We start from the raw sequence: 17,996 nt of genomic DNA on the forward strand, positions 1-17,996 counted from the left end.
CCGCTATAGAAGGGAGAGCCTTGTGGTGGGATTGTGGAAGAGCTTAACGTTGCGGGTTGGTCGTGTTGGGAAGTTATAGATGAAATTGGTTGATCAGAAATCGGCTTTAATTTTGCCATTCGTGATTTTATGTAAAAAATTTATGTCTGCTTATTCGGGACGAGTGTGTAGTGCTTGGATATTCAAGACGGACATAATATCAGAGAGAGAAGGCGAACATTGGCGAGGAAAAAGTTGAGAACAGAATCAGTTTAGTTTTTGAAGTGGAAGTTGTATTCTACAAATTTGGGCGTAAATGTAAAAGCAAATACACATCTGGGGAAAAATAAATGCACATCATCATCATCATTGTATTACCAATAACAAGGACAAAGCAGCCGACCTTCGTGGCGAAGGGGTTAGCAGAGCACGCTACGACGTCAGGGGTCCCGGGTTCGGCCTGGGCATGATGGGCTTTGTGGATGTCCTTTCATCAATTTCATCACTCATCCTTGCGATTGGCCGGAAGTGGAAGAAATGCGAAGTAAAATAAACCAAATCAACCACAAAGGATCATAATGACTGATGTCCAGACACCAGAGCTGCTTTCGCTTGCTAGCATGCAGTGTCCAGGATGTTCTACGTGGAAGAGAGATTACTGCACTCAATTACTATAATAGAAAAACTAAACAATGAATCCCATTTATTTCCTCGCACGAGAATTTCACCGTTTGGTTCTAATGAATTGTCATTTTTTCAGTTGAATTTTGTAATAGGCCTATGCATCACGTATAACTGCCACTTGAATTGAAAATACAATAGGTCCTACTCAATAGCGTAGTGGTAATGCTTTACCTTGTAATCAAAAGGTCCCGGATATCATTCCCCAGTGGGGGACTGTAGACCCAGTCCGTATTACCTTATCTGAACATGGAGAGGACTTAAACAAACATTAAAAAAATGCAAATACGACATTGTCAGTATAGCATTGTGAGAAACAATCTTCTTTTGACTACAACGCCTTACGATCTTGCTGTGAAATGATAACACTCTTTACTTAGACAGGATGGCTCGGAAGCATTAGTTCTATATTACGTAGTGTTTTCAAGAACTTCGCAAGTGAGGCAGTTAGAGCCACATGGCGATCATCGATTGAGCAACAGGGAAGAAAAGTAGCACATTTAGCCAGTTTGAAGAGGAATTTCACCGAGTCATAAAACGTTTCTTGATGAGATTGAACACCTTGTCCGGTTAGAGCACAAGCCAAGAACGGAGACGCCATTCAGACATAACAATGGGGACCCATTCGCAATGGCGAGCCAATAACTCAGATTTGGACTCAAATGCACGTGACTTGAAAATCAACAAGCATTGAGGTAAAATGAGCGTGCTTGGAACCGAAGTCATGCAACCGCAATTATTGTACAGCTATCTCGAAACGGCTCCATTGTGTGTCATTTAATATGTATTGAACTGACCAGAAATTTTCCAAGTAACCACCGCCCACCTCCTACACACGCATACGCAAAGAAGGTTGAGTAAACTTGACACGCACCTTCTGCCTTTAGGGCTTTAGGTTAGTCCGTATACAACAACCCCTTTATCGGACTTCTCAAGGGCATCAGAGGGTTAGTAGGACCAAGTCCCTGCGTGGTCTGTGGTGTAGGATTTGTTTTTTTAGTATCTCTTAATTAGATAATTATTTAAGCTTCTGACGATATACATAAACTTTTTAAACAGACAATTGAAGACCAAAATTGGTAAACGCTGCAAGTGCCACAAGAATTCAAACACCGTTTTCCACGTTAAACTGTGAAATGTGCCATGCTTGATAATGTGGTAAACGTGAAATGTTGTTGGTAGCCCTCTAAGTAGTTCAAAGGGCGTGTAAAAAGGCACTAGTGTGAACGTTCGTACGGGCTGATGTTCAACACTTTCGCTTTTGGCACTTACAACGTTGACCACTTTTAGTCCTCGATTCACCCGATGCAACATGTAGGCCGAAACCTATTAGTTATACCGCAGTTTAAAACCCTGGTCTTTTGGTGATTGCCGAAGAGCACCTTTTCAGCGTCGTGTTTAGAAATATCCGCCTTGGAATATTAGTACTCCAAAGCCGCCCCTAAGAACATGGCTAGATGTTTCCCCAACTGCCCCCTGAATCACCAGCCTTTCAGCAACCAGGAGAGTGTCCCACAGGTTTACAAAGCTATTGCCCTTTATACAGAAAATTTGTTTACATTTTTCCAAGGCAACACTATAGTTGTTTGTACATTCATAGTTACAGAACTTTTACAACAATTTGCAATTTTCTTGTATTTAACAAATACCAAAATCCTTTAAATTATTTTTCAGTGAGAATCCAGTTTAAAAACCTTTTACATATATGAGATCGAGCTGTAGCTGCCTTAACGAGTTTATGTCGCCCCAGTCGACTGCAGCTTTTTTAAGCGCTAACTATTGCATCTGTGTAAGATTAATCTGTGTTTTACTCAGTTTTCTTTAAAATATGTTGTATTTCTATCTTTAAAAATACGTTATTGATAATATCCTATATGATTGTGCGGTCAGAACCACTTTCTGATAGTCCAGATACCCGCTACACTAGAGACCGTGATGACCCCAGAGCCGGTTAGGCTGGACAAAGTTATACTCTGTCCCGGGAAAATATGGAGCGGGCGAACGAAAGCAAATCGAGAGAGCTTGACCAATGAATACAGGAGAGGAAACAGGATTTCGTGGAGGGGGGAAACGCGACTGCATTTACCAGTCTTTGCAGCAGCATGTACTGCTTAGCTTCGCCCATTCGATATCTCCCCTTCTCTACCTGTGTGCGCGGCCTTGCTCCAGAGATTCCCGGGATAGAGTATAGGCGCCTAGCTTCTCGACAACGGTGGATTAATAATAGGCGTACGTAAGAATATGGCATTACACGTAAGTTATTTTATACTCATTTTATACCCAGAGGCGTTCCCACGTACTTATCATATATTTAAATTTGGGAATTATACAGGGAACAAGAAACCGGAATAGGATAAGCCCTGGTTATGACGTTGTGTAGGATAGGACAGGATAGGGATTAGGGAGATGATAGTAAGAAGGTGATGACCTAGAAAATCTGGGAGCCACTACCCCAGATGTTGTGCATGAGAATTAAATATACATGTTGGAGCGAAGCAGTTTGTTCCACTGTTGCCGTGTGGTAGTCCCTCCATAAACATTAGTTTGGTTGCCAAGGCAACAGCTAACGTTGGCTTTGCCGCTGCAAGGAAGAAGAAGAATCATTAACGCTGAAGAGTAATTGATCTGGTCCCAGCGGGATAAAGGGCTTCTGCGGCGTCTGATAGAGACGCTGGTAGTTCGGAAGTCCATCTGACCTTGAAGGGTTACTTAATTTTTATTGTTTTTCAAGTCTTTAGAAGTAACAATTACTTTTTGAAGTAACGGTAACTATAACTTGGTTAACTCAGTTAATCCTATCAAGAAATTAAGAGTTACTTTTAGGGAGCTTTCAGACCGGAGAGACAAGCGACACGCCACTGTCGACGAGTGACACGTGTCGCGTGTCGCTCGGCCTGGGCCTTATTCTCAATACCGTGCATCGTGTCGCCTCGGCCTGTTGTACGCGCATGCGCGGTGAATGTTTTATTTAGGTTGAAGGGGCTCGTGTCGCTTGTTGCTTCGGTGTGAATTTCCAATGTCGTCTGTCGTGGACAGAAAATGGTGGTTGCTTAATTTTACAAAAAATTAAAAAAATAGGTTTAAAGTTTGTTCGCAGGTTATATCATTATTTTTTTTAAATCCTTTTTAAATTAAATCATTTTCTCTTAATTATATCAAGACCGCGTAACCCGGTATGACTTTCGTGCTGTATATATTTTATAATGTCCTCTGAACGCTTCGCATCGCAATCACAAATGCTAACCGGAATATTACATGAAATACTTCTGCCTAAAGTATTGTGTACTATAAGAATGCAATAAGAATTTTGGAAGTATTTTCGTAGTATTTATGCTAGCAAAAATGTTAAAGGAAATGATTCCGTCTATACCAGGCCTTATCAATGGAGGCACCACTGGATGTAAAGTAAAAATAAATATGGTATTCAGATTGTTATTGCACGATTCAACATTACATTACATTACAAGGTTTACATTATATACATAATTATTATACACATTTATTTTATTTTTATCACTAACATTTTTCAGAAAGGGGACCAACCTGATTTGGAGTGAGCCATTGCCCATTCTGACCCACCTTTGGCAATGCCCCTGTTTGTGATAACGTTATTGGCAAATACCTTTTATAACTGACAATAAATGTCATTATATTCCTGGATTTTGCCAAATCTGTACGTACAGTACAGAAAAATGTCATGCTATTATAGATGTTTAGCTACTAAAGAGACAGTTCGTATTAATATTTGTATTAGAAGATAATTCTTAGGTCAACCCTCTACGTTGTTAAAATAGTTATTTTCTTTTGTCTTTCATGCTTCTCGTGGTGTTTACAGCACGTAAGGACCCGTGGCGTCTATCCAGACACAGTAAGATTGCGTTTGTGGACCCCACTCAGAAATAGATGAGAATGTGAGATAAGACCAAGTGGGTCAATCTAAAAGGACTCGAAGATTCCACCCGTGGTTTCTTCGTTGGTCATCTCCCACTACAACTGCCCGTCCCAGTCACTAACAGGATTTGGCTTGGCGTTGCCTTTTTCCTTGGGTATCTAGAGAGTTGCTTTCACTGGGATAAAGTACTGTGGCTTTATGGAAAGTGCGAATACCCGCTGGCATGGTGCTGAGTTAATCGACGCCCTACCAGACAAATATTTCTTACGTGTGTACAGTCACCGGCAATAAAGATGGGACAGTTAAATCCTGAAATGCTTCCTTCCCTGCAAGGCGTTATGTGTGTTGCCTAACTCTACGGCGATAAGTGGAATTCAATAGCAAATTTTCAATGGCAACCTGTATGACTGCCGTGGAGTTAGGTGACACATTAACGCCTTGCAGAGAATCGAGTATTTCAGGATCTAGGTCTCATTTTTATTGCCGGTGAGTGTACATCTATCTCTTTTTCTATATATTACCTTTTATTCATTTTGCCTCTTTTCTTTCCCTAGGAGTATTCATCTTTATTTTTTCCTATCTTGACCTGTTTCTCTTACCCTCTATTTGTTTCTAAACCTTCTGCTTTCTCTCTCTCTCTCTCTCTCTTTCTCTCTCTCTCTCTCTCTCTCTCTCTCTCTTTCTCTCTCTCTCTCTCTTTCTCTCTCTCTTCTACCTTTTTTTCCTTCCCCGATCCTTCTTCTCTCTTTATTTCTCTCTCTTACCACGTCGATGTCGACCTCCGTAGCGGATTGGTTATCTCAACGCGCTACAACGCCATTGGTCCCGGGTTGGAATCCTGGGTAAAACATGGATGTTTTCTATGTCCTCAATGAAAAATTGAGAATTGAGTAAAATTGATGTATGTGAAAACAGATAAAGGGAATGACAGCGAAAACTACCAGTTAAGGGTTTTATTTTTTTTAAAAAAAAATAGTCTGTGTGGTGTCTGACTGCTTGATTCCCTGGGTGGGTGATAAAAGGTCGATACTTTTCCGGCTTTGCTTCTGCATAGAGCGGCTCTGGAGTTCAATCAGTCTCAAATAAATGGGTGCCTGTGGGGCAACTCTGAGGGGTAAAGGCAGCCAGAGCGTGGTGATGATCACATCACCTCTAAAATGGCTGAGTTCGAGAATGTGTGCGGCCTTACCCCCACATCCCCTAAATGTGCCTTCATTACACGAGGAACTTTATCTTTTTCTTACATCTCTTTCAAGAATTTTTTTTCAAAGTAGGAAGGAAATTTTAATCATAAAGTTTACGTTTTCAGGGGGTCGACCCGTTCGACACCCATGATTCCAAACTATTAGGAACGAGCAATGTGGCTAGACCAGGGTTCGAACCCAAGATCAAGTCCTTTCCAAACGATATTATTTCATTGAATTTCTGCAACGTAACGTGACGAAACTCTGTAAACACAGGTTGCACTTGGCTATCTTTGGCGCCGGCGCGGCCAGTGAGACGCAGCGCGCGAGAGAAGCTGTAGGTAGGGCTGGCGAGGTCATTGGCACCGGCGCATCGATCGAAGTTTGCGTCCTTGCCACGGTTCTGTATACCCATTGATTTCCCCCCACGCACGACCCATTCACCGAAAAATCAAGTACTTTTCTCTGCCAATGCTTCTTGGAAATATTGGTCATTTTCTCACGCTTGCATAATCATTCTTATACACTCATTTCTTGAATTTTATCGCACACCTTGTTCGGAAACGAATAAGTGGGATTTGTAAAGCTTGCGATAATTAAATATGACTTATGGAGATGTTTATCGAGAACTTTTGACACGCAGTGGTGTAGTGGTGCATGTACTCAAATCATAATATGTGTAGTGCTTTTTTCTGGCGGTGCGCAATGGTGCGCCGTACTGACACCTTTTCACAGGTGGAAGTAAAACTAATAACATTTTGTTGTAACGAAAGAAACATGTGTGTGTGTGTGTGTGTGTGTGTGTGTGTGTGTGTGTGTGTGTGTGTGTGTGTGTGTGTGTGTGTGTGTGTGTGTGTGTACACATATAAAAATAATATTCCAACCTACAAATGATTGTCAGGTGCGGATGTACGCTCGTAGGTTAGGCATTTATTATATATAACCTTTTTATTTTTATTTTATGAATTAATTTTGAAATATTCCCCTTGATGCAACGTCGTATATGTTCTATTGTGAATTTCACATACAAAATAATGAAGATGTAAACATGGATAATTGGCAGAAACGTCTCCACGCCCTTAAATAAATATAAATTATCTGTAACTTTACAAGATGTCAAGTAGTTATTGTACTAGGGAGAGTTAAAAATTATCCGCACTTTTCACCATAACTTTCTTTAGGTTGGCCACACTGCCTTCAGCGCTCACGTGCTGAAAGGTGGTACTCTTGTGGTTACGTGGCCGAGGTTTCATATTAATCGCTCCATTTTTCTTTCTTTTGTAACAGAGTAAACATGGCCGCGCTGCTGGCAGTGTGCACCAAGGTAGAACAGAAGCTTGTTGTGGATGATTTCGCACACAGAACCATGACTAACAATGGTGTTCCCAGAATTTTCGAAAGGTATATGTACATTTTTTTTAGTAGTTGGTCCTCATTTTGACATCTTATTCTACATTTGACGTTCTTTTTGTTGAGGAATACTGGGCCAAAGGGGGAGGGGTTATAACTCTCACCATACTCTCCCCTCAGGCATACCACTGATGACTAATTTGCAGAGAATATACCACCTCACCGACTGCCGCCCTGTGATCCGTCTGTTCGTCAGAATCATCTCTTGAGCTTGTTGAATCTTCCCGTCAGTGGTGGAGGTTGATGGGCGTCCTGCTCCCGCTTCGTGATTTCCACTTGTCCTAATTTTTAAACCTCTCGATCCACTCATACGCACTTCTACACGGTAGAGTACTGTCCTCGTATTGTACCGAAAACCTGCGATGAATTTCAGCCCCTGACATCCTTTCGGAGTAGAGAAACGGATCAATGATCTGTGTTCTACCTTGGTGCACACTGCCAGCAGCGAGGCCATGTTTACTCTGTTACAAAAGAAAGATAAATGGAGCGATTAATATGAAACCTCGGCCACGTAACCACAAGAGTACCACCTTTCAGCAGGCAAGCGCTGAAGGCAGTGTGGCCAACCTATAGGAGTTATGATGAAAGTGCGGATAATTTTTGACTTCCCCTCGTATATTATATATTTAAGGAATAACTTTTGTCTACAAACTTTGTGATAAGATTGCATGTTTTTGTATTGCTCAATCGAAGGCTTGGGACGAGTACGAGACGATAAGAGAATAGAGTTTAGATATCAAGGCAAAATGAAGAACGAGACAGAGTGCCTCGTCTCAGTACAATCTTCCAGACTTTGCAGCAAGAGCCTTGTGAACAGGGCCATAATATTTTCTAAATTGCAAACTTATTTCAGGATTTCGAAGTTCAGAAACTCACCCTACTCTTTTTCTCTCTTTCGTAGGGGATTTCGGTCGGTACCAGTGCCTGCAGTTCCTGCTTCACATCCTGTCCGCCTTCACCGCGGGAGTCCACATGCTCTCCCTGGTCACCGTGGCGGCCACTCCCGAACACAGGTGAGGCATTTGCGACACGCGAGAAATGACAATCAGGGGCGTGCTGGTTCTTTGGGGCAAGGGAACGTTTTACCCACCTTAAGTCACCTTGAACCCAAAACCATCCGACCTGGATATGGCTGTTCTTTGAGTGTCCCTTCATCAATTTCATCGTATCATCACTCATCCTCATCTTGGCGATTAGCTAAAGTGGAAGAAAAGCGAAGTACAAGGTAGAATCAAAAAGTAAGGTAACATTTTTTTTCCACAGAAACCTTTATGTCGTGGTTGCCTAAACTGTGACAGGGTATACATGACACTGCACACTAACATTCCACATAGTCACCATAGTTGTCTAAGCACGTGTTCCAGCGGGTGACCAATGCATCAATGCCACGAGTGAAGAAATCAGTGTCAAGGCTGTCCAACCAGGTTTTCACTGCATCCTGTGCCTCTTGCACTGTGTTGAAGCGTCGTCCTCAAAGATGCTTCTTCATTGGTCCGAACAGATGGAAATCGCTGGGTGCAAGATCAGGACTGTATGCGGGGTGTTCCAAAACCTCCCAGTGGAAACGTGTGACATGGTCACGGGTGAGCTGCGCTGTGTGAGGTCGAGCGTTGCCGTGTAACAACAATACACCCTCCCTGAGTGCTCCAGGTCGTTTCCGACGTATGGCCTCTCTCAATCTGTCCAATGTCTGGCAGTAGGTCACAACATTGACAGTGGTACCACGTGGAAGGAATTCCAGGTGAATCACACCAAGGTGGTCCCAAAAGATCGTGGCCATTGTTTTCCTTGCACATGTTACTGTTTTAAACTTTTTGGATGAGGGCGATGATGGATGTTTCCACATCATGGAGGAACATTTGGATTCCGGTGTCCACAATGGCACAGGTGTCTCATCACCCGTAATGATGCGATACAGAAATGACGACCCTTCTTGTTGATAACAGATCAGGTGGTTCAGACTCATGCCCATTTGTGTGCCTTTGTCATAATCAGTGAGATTTCTTGGTACCCAATGTGCACACACACTTTGCGGTAGCCAAGCGTGTTGTGCACAATACTGTGCACAGAACCATACGAAATGTTCAGTGCATCTGCAATGTGTGACAGTGTGATTCGCCTATCCTCCCTAATCATTCCCTCCACCTGACAAATGTTCTGGTCGGTAGCTGAAGTTGACGGTCTGCCACTTCGCTGATCATCATTAATGTCAGTCCTACCATTTTCAAACTCCTTACACCAACACCACACTTGTTTCCTGGATAACACGTTGTTTCCATACACCTCCACAAGTTCCAGATGGATCTCGGCTGGTTTCTTCTCCTTCACATGCAAAAACCTGATCACACTTCGCACTTCCACATTTGACCATGTTTCCAGTAACCCTGCCATCTTCGAACTGCGATTCTCTGCAACTGTGCCACCGTGCTGCTCTCTAGCGGTCACCAGGGATACTATCCATCAATACCTACAACACACACACAAAAAAAACAGTTACTAGCATATCGTTGTACATTTTCAGGGCACTTGTTACCTTACTTTTTGATTCTACCTTGTAAAATAAACCAAATTAATAAGCATGGAAGATAAACAGTTAGGAAGGTTCGATGTTTGTAAACCGTAAGCCAGTGTGATCTACGCGTAGACAATGCATGTAGACGTAGTTTAGTATGCGATACATCACGTACTGATGGCATTACATTAATCGGTCAAAGAACCAGCTAAACATAAACTAAGATTTTTTTAGAGATCATTTCAAAACCCAGTGGATCCTGTCATCTATAATCTTGGACGGAGGCAGGGATTATCTAACGTGGGAAGTGATTACTTATCAACTCCATTGCACAAGGTTCGGAGTGCATTTTGACTTAGCACTAACGACTTGGCGCTAGCAGTGTAAAAAAACATATAAGGTTGTGACATGAAGCCAAGAGAGTAATGACTTCGTATCGAGTGGATCCAGTGAGAGCAAGTAATACGAAAATAAGCACAAATTGACGATCGCAAGGTTAACGATAGTGAATAGCACGCAGAAGGGGTCATTGTCGAGTCAGGCCAGATAAATGCGATATGGTGCTTCCCACTAATCCTCTAGCGTTCTCAAATCCTAAGGTGTATGGCTGCAGCAACACAGGCCTTCCATCTGTCCTTATCCTGGGCAAGATAAATCTAATGTTTCCATCCTTACCGATTTCCTTTAGGTCAATCTCAATATAATCCCTCTATCCTCGTCTTGGCCTTTTTACATGTCTCTTACCATCAGGTTTCCCCATCAAGAATCCTGTAAACGTGCCACATGGCCACCTAAGTCTTCTTGATTTGAGGTCCTGTCTTTTATTCATTGTTCGTTTGCATTCTAAGCTGCTCGCAAACAAATATGAACAAATAATTTTCTTTCTAAATAAACTGGCAGACCCAGGACGTTTCAGTTAAGAAATAAAACAATTATATGGAGGAAGGAGCCATTCTTTTCACGGAACAAGCGTGTTTCTTCGGCCATGATTCCAATGTATTGTGACTTGCAAATCAGTCAACTAAAGGTTCCCCACTGCACAAACGCGACCGACCAAGCCTCCTGCCTCACCCATTCCCTCCTTTCCGTCCTTCTCAAGACGCTACAGTAGCGCTGCACGCTCTACAGTCCAAAGAAATCTCAACCACACAAGATGCTGTGATTCTCCAGAATGGTCTTTCCGAACTAGTCACATGGTGTAGGCAGTGGAATCTACAACTTAACCCGCAGAAATGTTCCTCCCTCACAGTCTCTTTAAAAAAGAACAAAATACTAGGTAAATCAAAAAGTAAAGGCAATTTTCACATAACATCTTTATTTCCACACAAGAATAAGAACTGCACATGTCACTTTTCCACATATGCCCCCTGCACGGCAATGCACTTATGGTATCGTGCAATCAGCTTCTGTATCCCGTCCGCAAAGAAGGTTTTTGTTTGCTCACGAAGCCATGTCTGCACCGCCTGCTGGACCTCGTCATCTGACCTGAACCGACGACCACGAAGAAACTTTTTGGTACACTAATTCACTATTGCATATGCTGATCCGAAACTTATGTCGAAGAGTTCCGCCACTTGTGCTATTGTGATTTTTCGATCTTCCCTGATAATGGTATCCACCCGTTGGACGTTTTCTTCTGGGCGTCCAGGCGTCCACTTCGACTTTCGTCCGTTACACTTGTGCGTCCCGCTTTAAAGCGGTCCACCAACTCATACACCTTTCGTTCAGTCATGGTGCTTGCTCCATACTGCGCTAACAGCCGAAGGTGAATGTCGGCCGGTTTAACTCCCTCCGACCACAGAAAGCGCAATACGGCGCGCTGTTCCTCGATGGTGCATTCGTGGAGTGGTGCGTCCATACGTGTGACCTTTTTGCTCCGAGACACTCGACTGAATGGGGCAGTGATGGATACTCCTACTTCCACTCCAAGTATAAACGTGCTGACATCAGACACGCCCAGTCTTTGTTTATTCCTGCGAGAACTAAAAATTGCCTTTAGTGTTTGATTTACCCTAATACATTCTCACTACGAGTATGTTCTTGAAAATAATTATATTACTACAGTTGCGACCCAAAAAGATCTAGGTGTTATCGTAGATGAAAAACTGAACTTTAAGAAACACATCGCAGCTACAACTAAAAGTGCAATGCGCCTCTTGGGTCTCCTCTACAGATTCACTGAAATTGATACTCCAACTTCTCTTAGCCTATTTTTCAAGTCATTCATTTCTCCGATTATTGAATACTGCTCTCCAGTCTACGCCATGACTTCCAATACAAATCTTTCTAGTATGGATTCCGTCTTCAGCTTCTTTACCGCCATTGTTCGTCATAGAATTCCTTCTCTGACGCATCTTCAGAAACCTGACATCCTGACTACTTTGAACATTCAGTTACTTCAGACCCGACGCGATATGGCCGATATGAAATTTTTCTATAAAATGATCAATGGAAAACTAAGATCTGAATTTCTACTTACAGAATTCAATTTCAGAGTTCCCTCTCAATCGACCCGAAACACAGAATTCTTCCACAACTCTACCGCCAGGTTTTCCCTTATACAGCGCTCTCTGTTCCACAGGCTGCCCCTGTTCCATAATAAACTACCCACAAACATCGACATTTTTGCCCTGAAAGTATTTTTCCCATCTTCTCTAAGAACGAATATGTAAATATTTTGTTTGCTTCCTTGTTTATGTCTTATTATCTTTATATTTACATTTTTTATTTTTACCTAAAACCATCTTGTTGATTTATTAGAGTTTTCAGTGTAAAATGGCCTTATAAGTGCTGTATCTGAAACTTGGAATAAATAAATAAATACGGGAGCTCTCACACTAATAGGCGAGTAGACCAGGCTTGCATTAAATCCTTTCCCTGCTTCTAGAAGGTCAGGTTTATAAATCTTACATTAAAAAAGAACATATTAAACACTGGCTTCTATAAAAGGAACAGTTACATTTTCTTCATGACTAACAAATTACTAATGTGATAACAATTCGCTAAAAATGAATATTTAATACTGTAAGCAAAGGAACAGCAAATACTACGAAGAGATGTTTGAGTGAGGAGACGATTGTGAAAATTTTGTATTACTTTGAAATGTACTACAGCCCACAAAATTACAAGTTCTATTCGCCCAGTATCTTCAGCAGCTGCTAGGCAATGAATTCTAGTCGTTCCAATGGTGTAACTTACATTGACACCTTCAGAGAATGTTGCTTGGGTGAACGAAATATTTTCGTTCCTTTTTCTGTTTCTCCCTCTTTCTCTTTTTCCATATTTCCCTCTCGCCGTTTCTCTCCTGTTTTCCTCTTCTCTCTCTGTATCTTTCTCCCTGCAATTCTCTCTTATTTTTCTCTCTGTCATTCTTTCCGTCACTTTGTCCCCATATTTCACAGCGTAAGTAGACATGTAATATTTAACGTTGTTGAACTTTTTGACAACAAGGCAAGGGAGGGAAACTATGAATACGGCAACACGAGGGCACAATAGAGGGTAAGTGGAGAAAATGAATGACTACCCCCCATTAGTTCGCAAGTTTCCCGGAGTTCTCATCTTGGTCAAATTGTATGAGCGTGATTCTGAAAGTCTCCCACACGATGATGACGTCCCTGATAACTTGAATTAGATTTTCCGTTACAGACAAGCCGTGCCCTGACAGCCCCCATTCATCCATTTTTCCAACAGCTATCGGCCTGGAGTACAAACAAATACGCATCTGTTAGCGACCTGAACTTATGCCATCTCGTACGAGAATCTGCTTTGGTTCGCGCTATTTGTGAGCAATCGTGCCAAAATTCTTGACTGTGTGTTTTTACGAGTCGAATCAAACGAGTGTGTGCCAGAAGAGTATCGAAACGGAGGATCGTGGCCTCCAACGCGGCCAAAGTTTTGGCTCGTGAGTCATTACCCCGAGAAAAGATAAAAAGAGAGTTCATGGAAGTCTTTTGCCCTGAGTGAAGGTCAGAGAGTTATTTTTCTTTCTCTCTTAGGCCATTCTAGATTATATTTATATTATATTATATAGATGTTCTACCTCTTACAGCAGCGCAATCGGTAGGGCGTCTAACTACTACGCGGAAGATATAGGTTCGATTCCTGGGGCGGGTGAATTCAGATGTGAAGTCTTTCCAGCAATCTTCACGAAGCGGCATGGGGTTCAACTAGCCTGTGGATAAAGGTGGCCGGAGCGTGGTGCTGATCACATCACCTCCACAAATCGCCAAGATTGTGACTGTGTGATTCCTTTCTTATCCTACCACATGCCTTCACCGCATGTTTCCTTTCTACCTCTTGGAATAATTGCAACGATGAGGAGGACGAGTGATGAGATGAACTGATGGAACAGATGAAGGAACAAACGCAATGATGCATCCATGCCTTGACCAGAGTTCGAACTTGTGACCTCTGGCTTCGTAGCAGGTGAAGATGACCACTTCTCCGTGGAGGGCAACTGGCTATCCTGGGTAGAATGATACCGACATAGCATCTCAAAAATCGAGATAAGAACGACACGACACACTTCAGGAGTTGTTGAAAAGAGACTTAACTAGACACACCCTTGTATAATCGAGACAATTCTGAAACCATGTCGACCTTCTGAGGAGCAGAGTTGGGTATTAACGTATCGCGTTATCTTTTCGGTGTGATATATCTTTGTACAAAATATCTTGAAAGAGAGATTTTACCTGTGTTCAGTAAAATCAACACTTGTGCATACTCAAGACGGTTTGCCATTCTGTTACTTTCATCTCTCACCGTTGAAAAATATATAAAAAATGTTTCATGCAAAAGTTAAGGAGGGCCAACAAAATACATATTTTTTGGTTACTGCAATTTTTAATGTATACACACCGGTTACCGAACTAGGAATCCAAAAAATATGAAATTTGGATGATATAAGATTCTTACAAAAAGAACACCATCATCAAGGTTTGGAGAAGTAATTCTTAACATAGACTGTATTTCTTGGGGCCTCCCCGATTGCGCAGTGGTAGCGTCGTTGCCTTGTAATCAAGGGGTCCCGGGTTCGATATCTGGTGGAGGCACATAGAGGTTCGGATCCCACTTTAAACTGTAGGTCCAGTCTCGATAAGCCTTACTGTGCATAAAGTGGACTTAAAGCACCAACTCAATCAACTGTATTTCTTGGGGTGTAAGGGCGATCCTCCCTCTCTTCCACGCAGTACACCCTTAACTGCATTTTGCAGACTAACGAGGCTCTGGTGCCTGGACCTGCAAGAATCGTCGCGATTAGCCAAAAGTGGCAGAAAAGCAACATACAATAACATAATTCAATCAATCAATTAAACTGTATTTCTTGATTACGATGAGATATCTCTCACCGCCGTGCTAAACTTGTTATCTACGTGTATGCATGTTATGTTTGTAGCACCATATGCAGATATCATAATATGATAAACGTTTATCTTCTACAGGTGTATGGTACCAGGGGAAACTGTTTTGCCTGGAGGAACCTTCGACTGGAACTCTTCGCAGGTGCTGGCAGTCATCCCAAGAAATCCCGACGATGACTCCCTCGATTCCTGCCACATCCTGGACCAGTTCAACAACTCCGTGTCTTGCAACAATTGGGTCTACGACACCACCTACCACCCTTCGTCCAGAGTCATAGAGGTGATTTTGTTTTCCCTCTTGATCGATATTTTTAAGGTCTTCTCCCGAGGCGGCCTTTTATAAATCCAGATGACACAGAGAACCAGATAGGTTGGTTTCAGTCGGTTCGATTTGATTAATTTTTTTCAACTTTTGGCTAATCGCAAAGATGAAGATGATTGATCATATGAATGATGAAAGGACACTCACGAAGGACATCCATGCACGGACCGGAATTCGAACCCGGAACCCATGACGTCGTAACGCGTTATGGTAACAATATACTTCCGCATGAAAGTGGGTTTGGTAAGATATGGATATTCGTCTTGTCGTAATGAAACGTGCAGAATGAAGTGAAAATTGAAAGGAGATATGAAGAGGAAGACAATGGAGAAACATAGAAAAAATATATATTTTTGAACTAAGTGGTAAAGCATTAACATGAAATGCCAAAGAGCCATATTACACGTATATCCTTTCTTGAGCCACATATACGAGATGAAATTCTCTGTGTACTACAGGTTATTTCATTATTCATAGACTTTAACATATTCAGTCAAAGGTCCTTCAAAGCCTGTGGAGAATATCGAACAGTCGATCCATACGAAAATATATATACTTTCAGAGAACAACTTCGACAACTCCGGTAGCAATTAAGTGACTTGCTCTTCCTCTACAAAGTAATTCACGGTATAATAGACGATTCCAACATTTTATCAACCGTAACATTTAATGTTCCTGTTTGTAAAAAGCGTTTCAATCATAAAATCTTTCATTGCCAGAGCGAAAACGTCAGTTCTTTCTACCGCTCCGTTGTGCGTGCAACTGGTGTAACTCTTTCAACACAATTTCAAGACTAAATATACCACCATTGATATTTTTGCAAAGAGTTTATACAAGCACAAGCTTAAAATATACAGAGTGTCCCACTCGTAAGGGGCCCCGGAAAAAGTGTTATAAACATCTTAATTAAAGAGGATATGAAACCAAATTTGTTCATGACATACCTTTATGGTTGAGAAATGAAGGTACATTGCAAGAAGTGCTGGAAGTGACCTCCCCCCACCTGTATACACAGTTCAACACGGCGCTGCATGTTCGTGAATGTTCTCACGTAACTCGTCGACGTGGCAGCTTTATAAATCTGTGAAATGTTGTCAGGATACGTGAACTCACAAAACACATGTTTATGGAGTAGTGACAACCAGCATGCAATCGTTGAGGAACCCCATTATTCACAGAAAGTGGGCGTGTTCTGTGCATTATCACAGCGGCGCATCATCGGGCCATATTTTTTTTGACACTACTGTCAACAGTGATATGTACCAGGTATTGTTTCATGAATTTGTGAACCAGTTGGATGACGAGGAACTGACACTTGGCTGGTACCAGCAAGATGCCACACGTCTGACGTGAGTATGGCTGCGGTGGAATCATTTTTCCCTGACCGAGTGATTTCGAAAGGATTATGGCCCCCGCCCAAGATCACCGGACTTGACCCCCCTGACTTTTTTCTGTGGAGTCACCTTAAGGTAGTGTGTACAGTCACGGACACTTCTGGGTTGTAACGACCCTATTGAAGAAGCACTGAAGCAAGCCATCCATGTCTGACCACCAAGCGCCTTGTGACTAGACAACCCAACCAGCATTGCAATTCTGCGGCTTGTATACCAGTCACGGGTATCTCTGTAAATTGAGTAGTGATGCCAAAGAGAAATACGAGATGAAGATTGTCGATCGTAATGTCTCGTGTTCTCGACATGGAATAATACTCGGTCCACGTTACGTTCCATTATTTAATGTTCTTTGGGAACGAACCTGACGGACTGGGTTTATATTTTCACTCCTTGCATTACAGTAAATTCCATATTTTACAATTATATTAATGCTTTGAACGAAAATAATACCCAGAAAAACATCGAACACCCGTGCACACCACTCTTCTCACACACATGCACGTGAAAACAAACACACAAAGCTAAGTTTTAACTTCCAAGTGAATGTCCAAATAACAGTAAATGGAGAAGCACGATGTGCGAAACATGGGAAATAATAAGTAAATAGTTTACGGTTGTTGCAAACATTCAAACAACCAAAAATGGTTGCTCATTTCACAGTTAATTCAGTTGTTAGGCTCCAAAATACATAGCATTATTGACAATATTCATTGTACAAATGTTTCATTTTTGTTCTTCTTGTTTTAAAATTTAGGCTATTGTTATAATTGTAGCATTGATCAAACTACAAATAAATGTGTATGTTCCCTCGTAATGTTACATCAAGAAACGTGTTTGAATGTTTGTAATGAAAAATCCTACAATGTAAGCGATACCGACATACTAGAAAAGAGGTTATTTCACGTAGTTACTTCAGATGTTCTAACTTGATATTTTTAAATTTTACTTTTAATTACTAAAAGTTTCTCAGAATTGTGGAAAACGTACTGTGTGTTACAGTTGAGCTACATTACATGAAAAATTATCCAATACGTTTTCCACCTGGTGTCTTCAATGAAGTTGAAGTTCCTTTTCTTTTCAGTGGGACCTAGTGTGCGACAAGCGATGGATGAGGGCGGTGGGCCAAACAACGTACATGTTTGGTGTATTCGCTGGAGCAGTTATATTGGGTAGCTTAGCAGACAAGTAAGTTTGGAATCCAACCAGAGTAAGCAACTTTATGACACCCTTCAAAATTGTAACGAACGTGAAGATGTAACAAT

The 17,996-nt window shown here is 41.8% G+C and overlaps 1 protein-coding gene across 2 annotated transcripts in view; it reads left to right on the plus strand.

Annotated features, from left to right (window-relative positions):
- The window catches only part of LOC145988847 (organic cation transporter protein), an 86,716-nt gene that overhangs the window by 29,726 nt on the left and 38,994 nt on the right, over positions 1 to 17,996 (plus strand). For both annotated transcript variants that reach the window (XM_083124082.1, XM_083124083.1), the window contains exons 2-4: positions 8,048 to 8,159; positions 15,100 to 15,298; positions 17,816 to 17,919. In XM_083124082.1, the coding sequence (XP_082980208.1) occupies positions 8,048 to 8,159; positions 15,100 to 15,298; positions 17,816 to 17,919 (415 nt within the window). The remainder of the gene's footprint in view (positions 1 to 8,047; positions 8,160 to 15,099; positions 15,299 to 17,815; positions 17,920 to 17,996) is intronic.

The sequence above is a fragment of the Lepisma saccharinum genome, chromosome 6, assembly GCF_977018435.1.
Source record: "Lepisma saccharinum chromosome 6, izLepSacc3.1, whole genome shotgun sequence".
NCBI classification, from domain to species: domain Eukaryota; kingdom Metazoa; phylum Arthropoda; class Insecta; order Zygentoma; family Lepismatidae; genus Lepisma; species Lepisma saccharinum.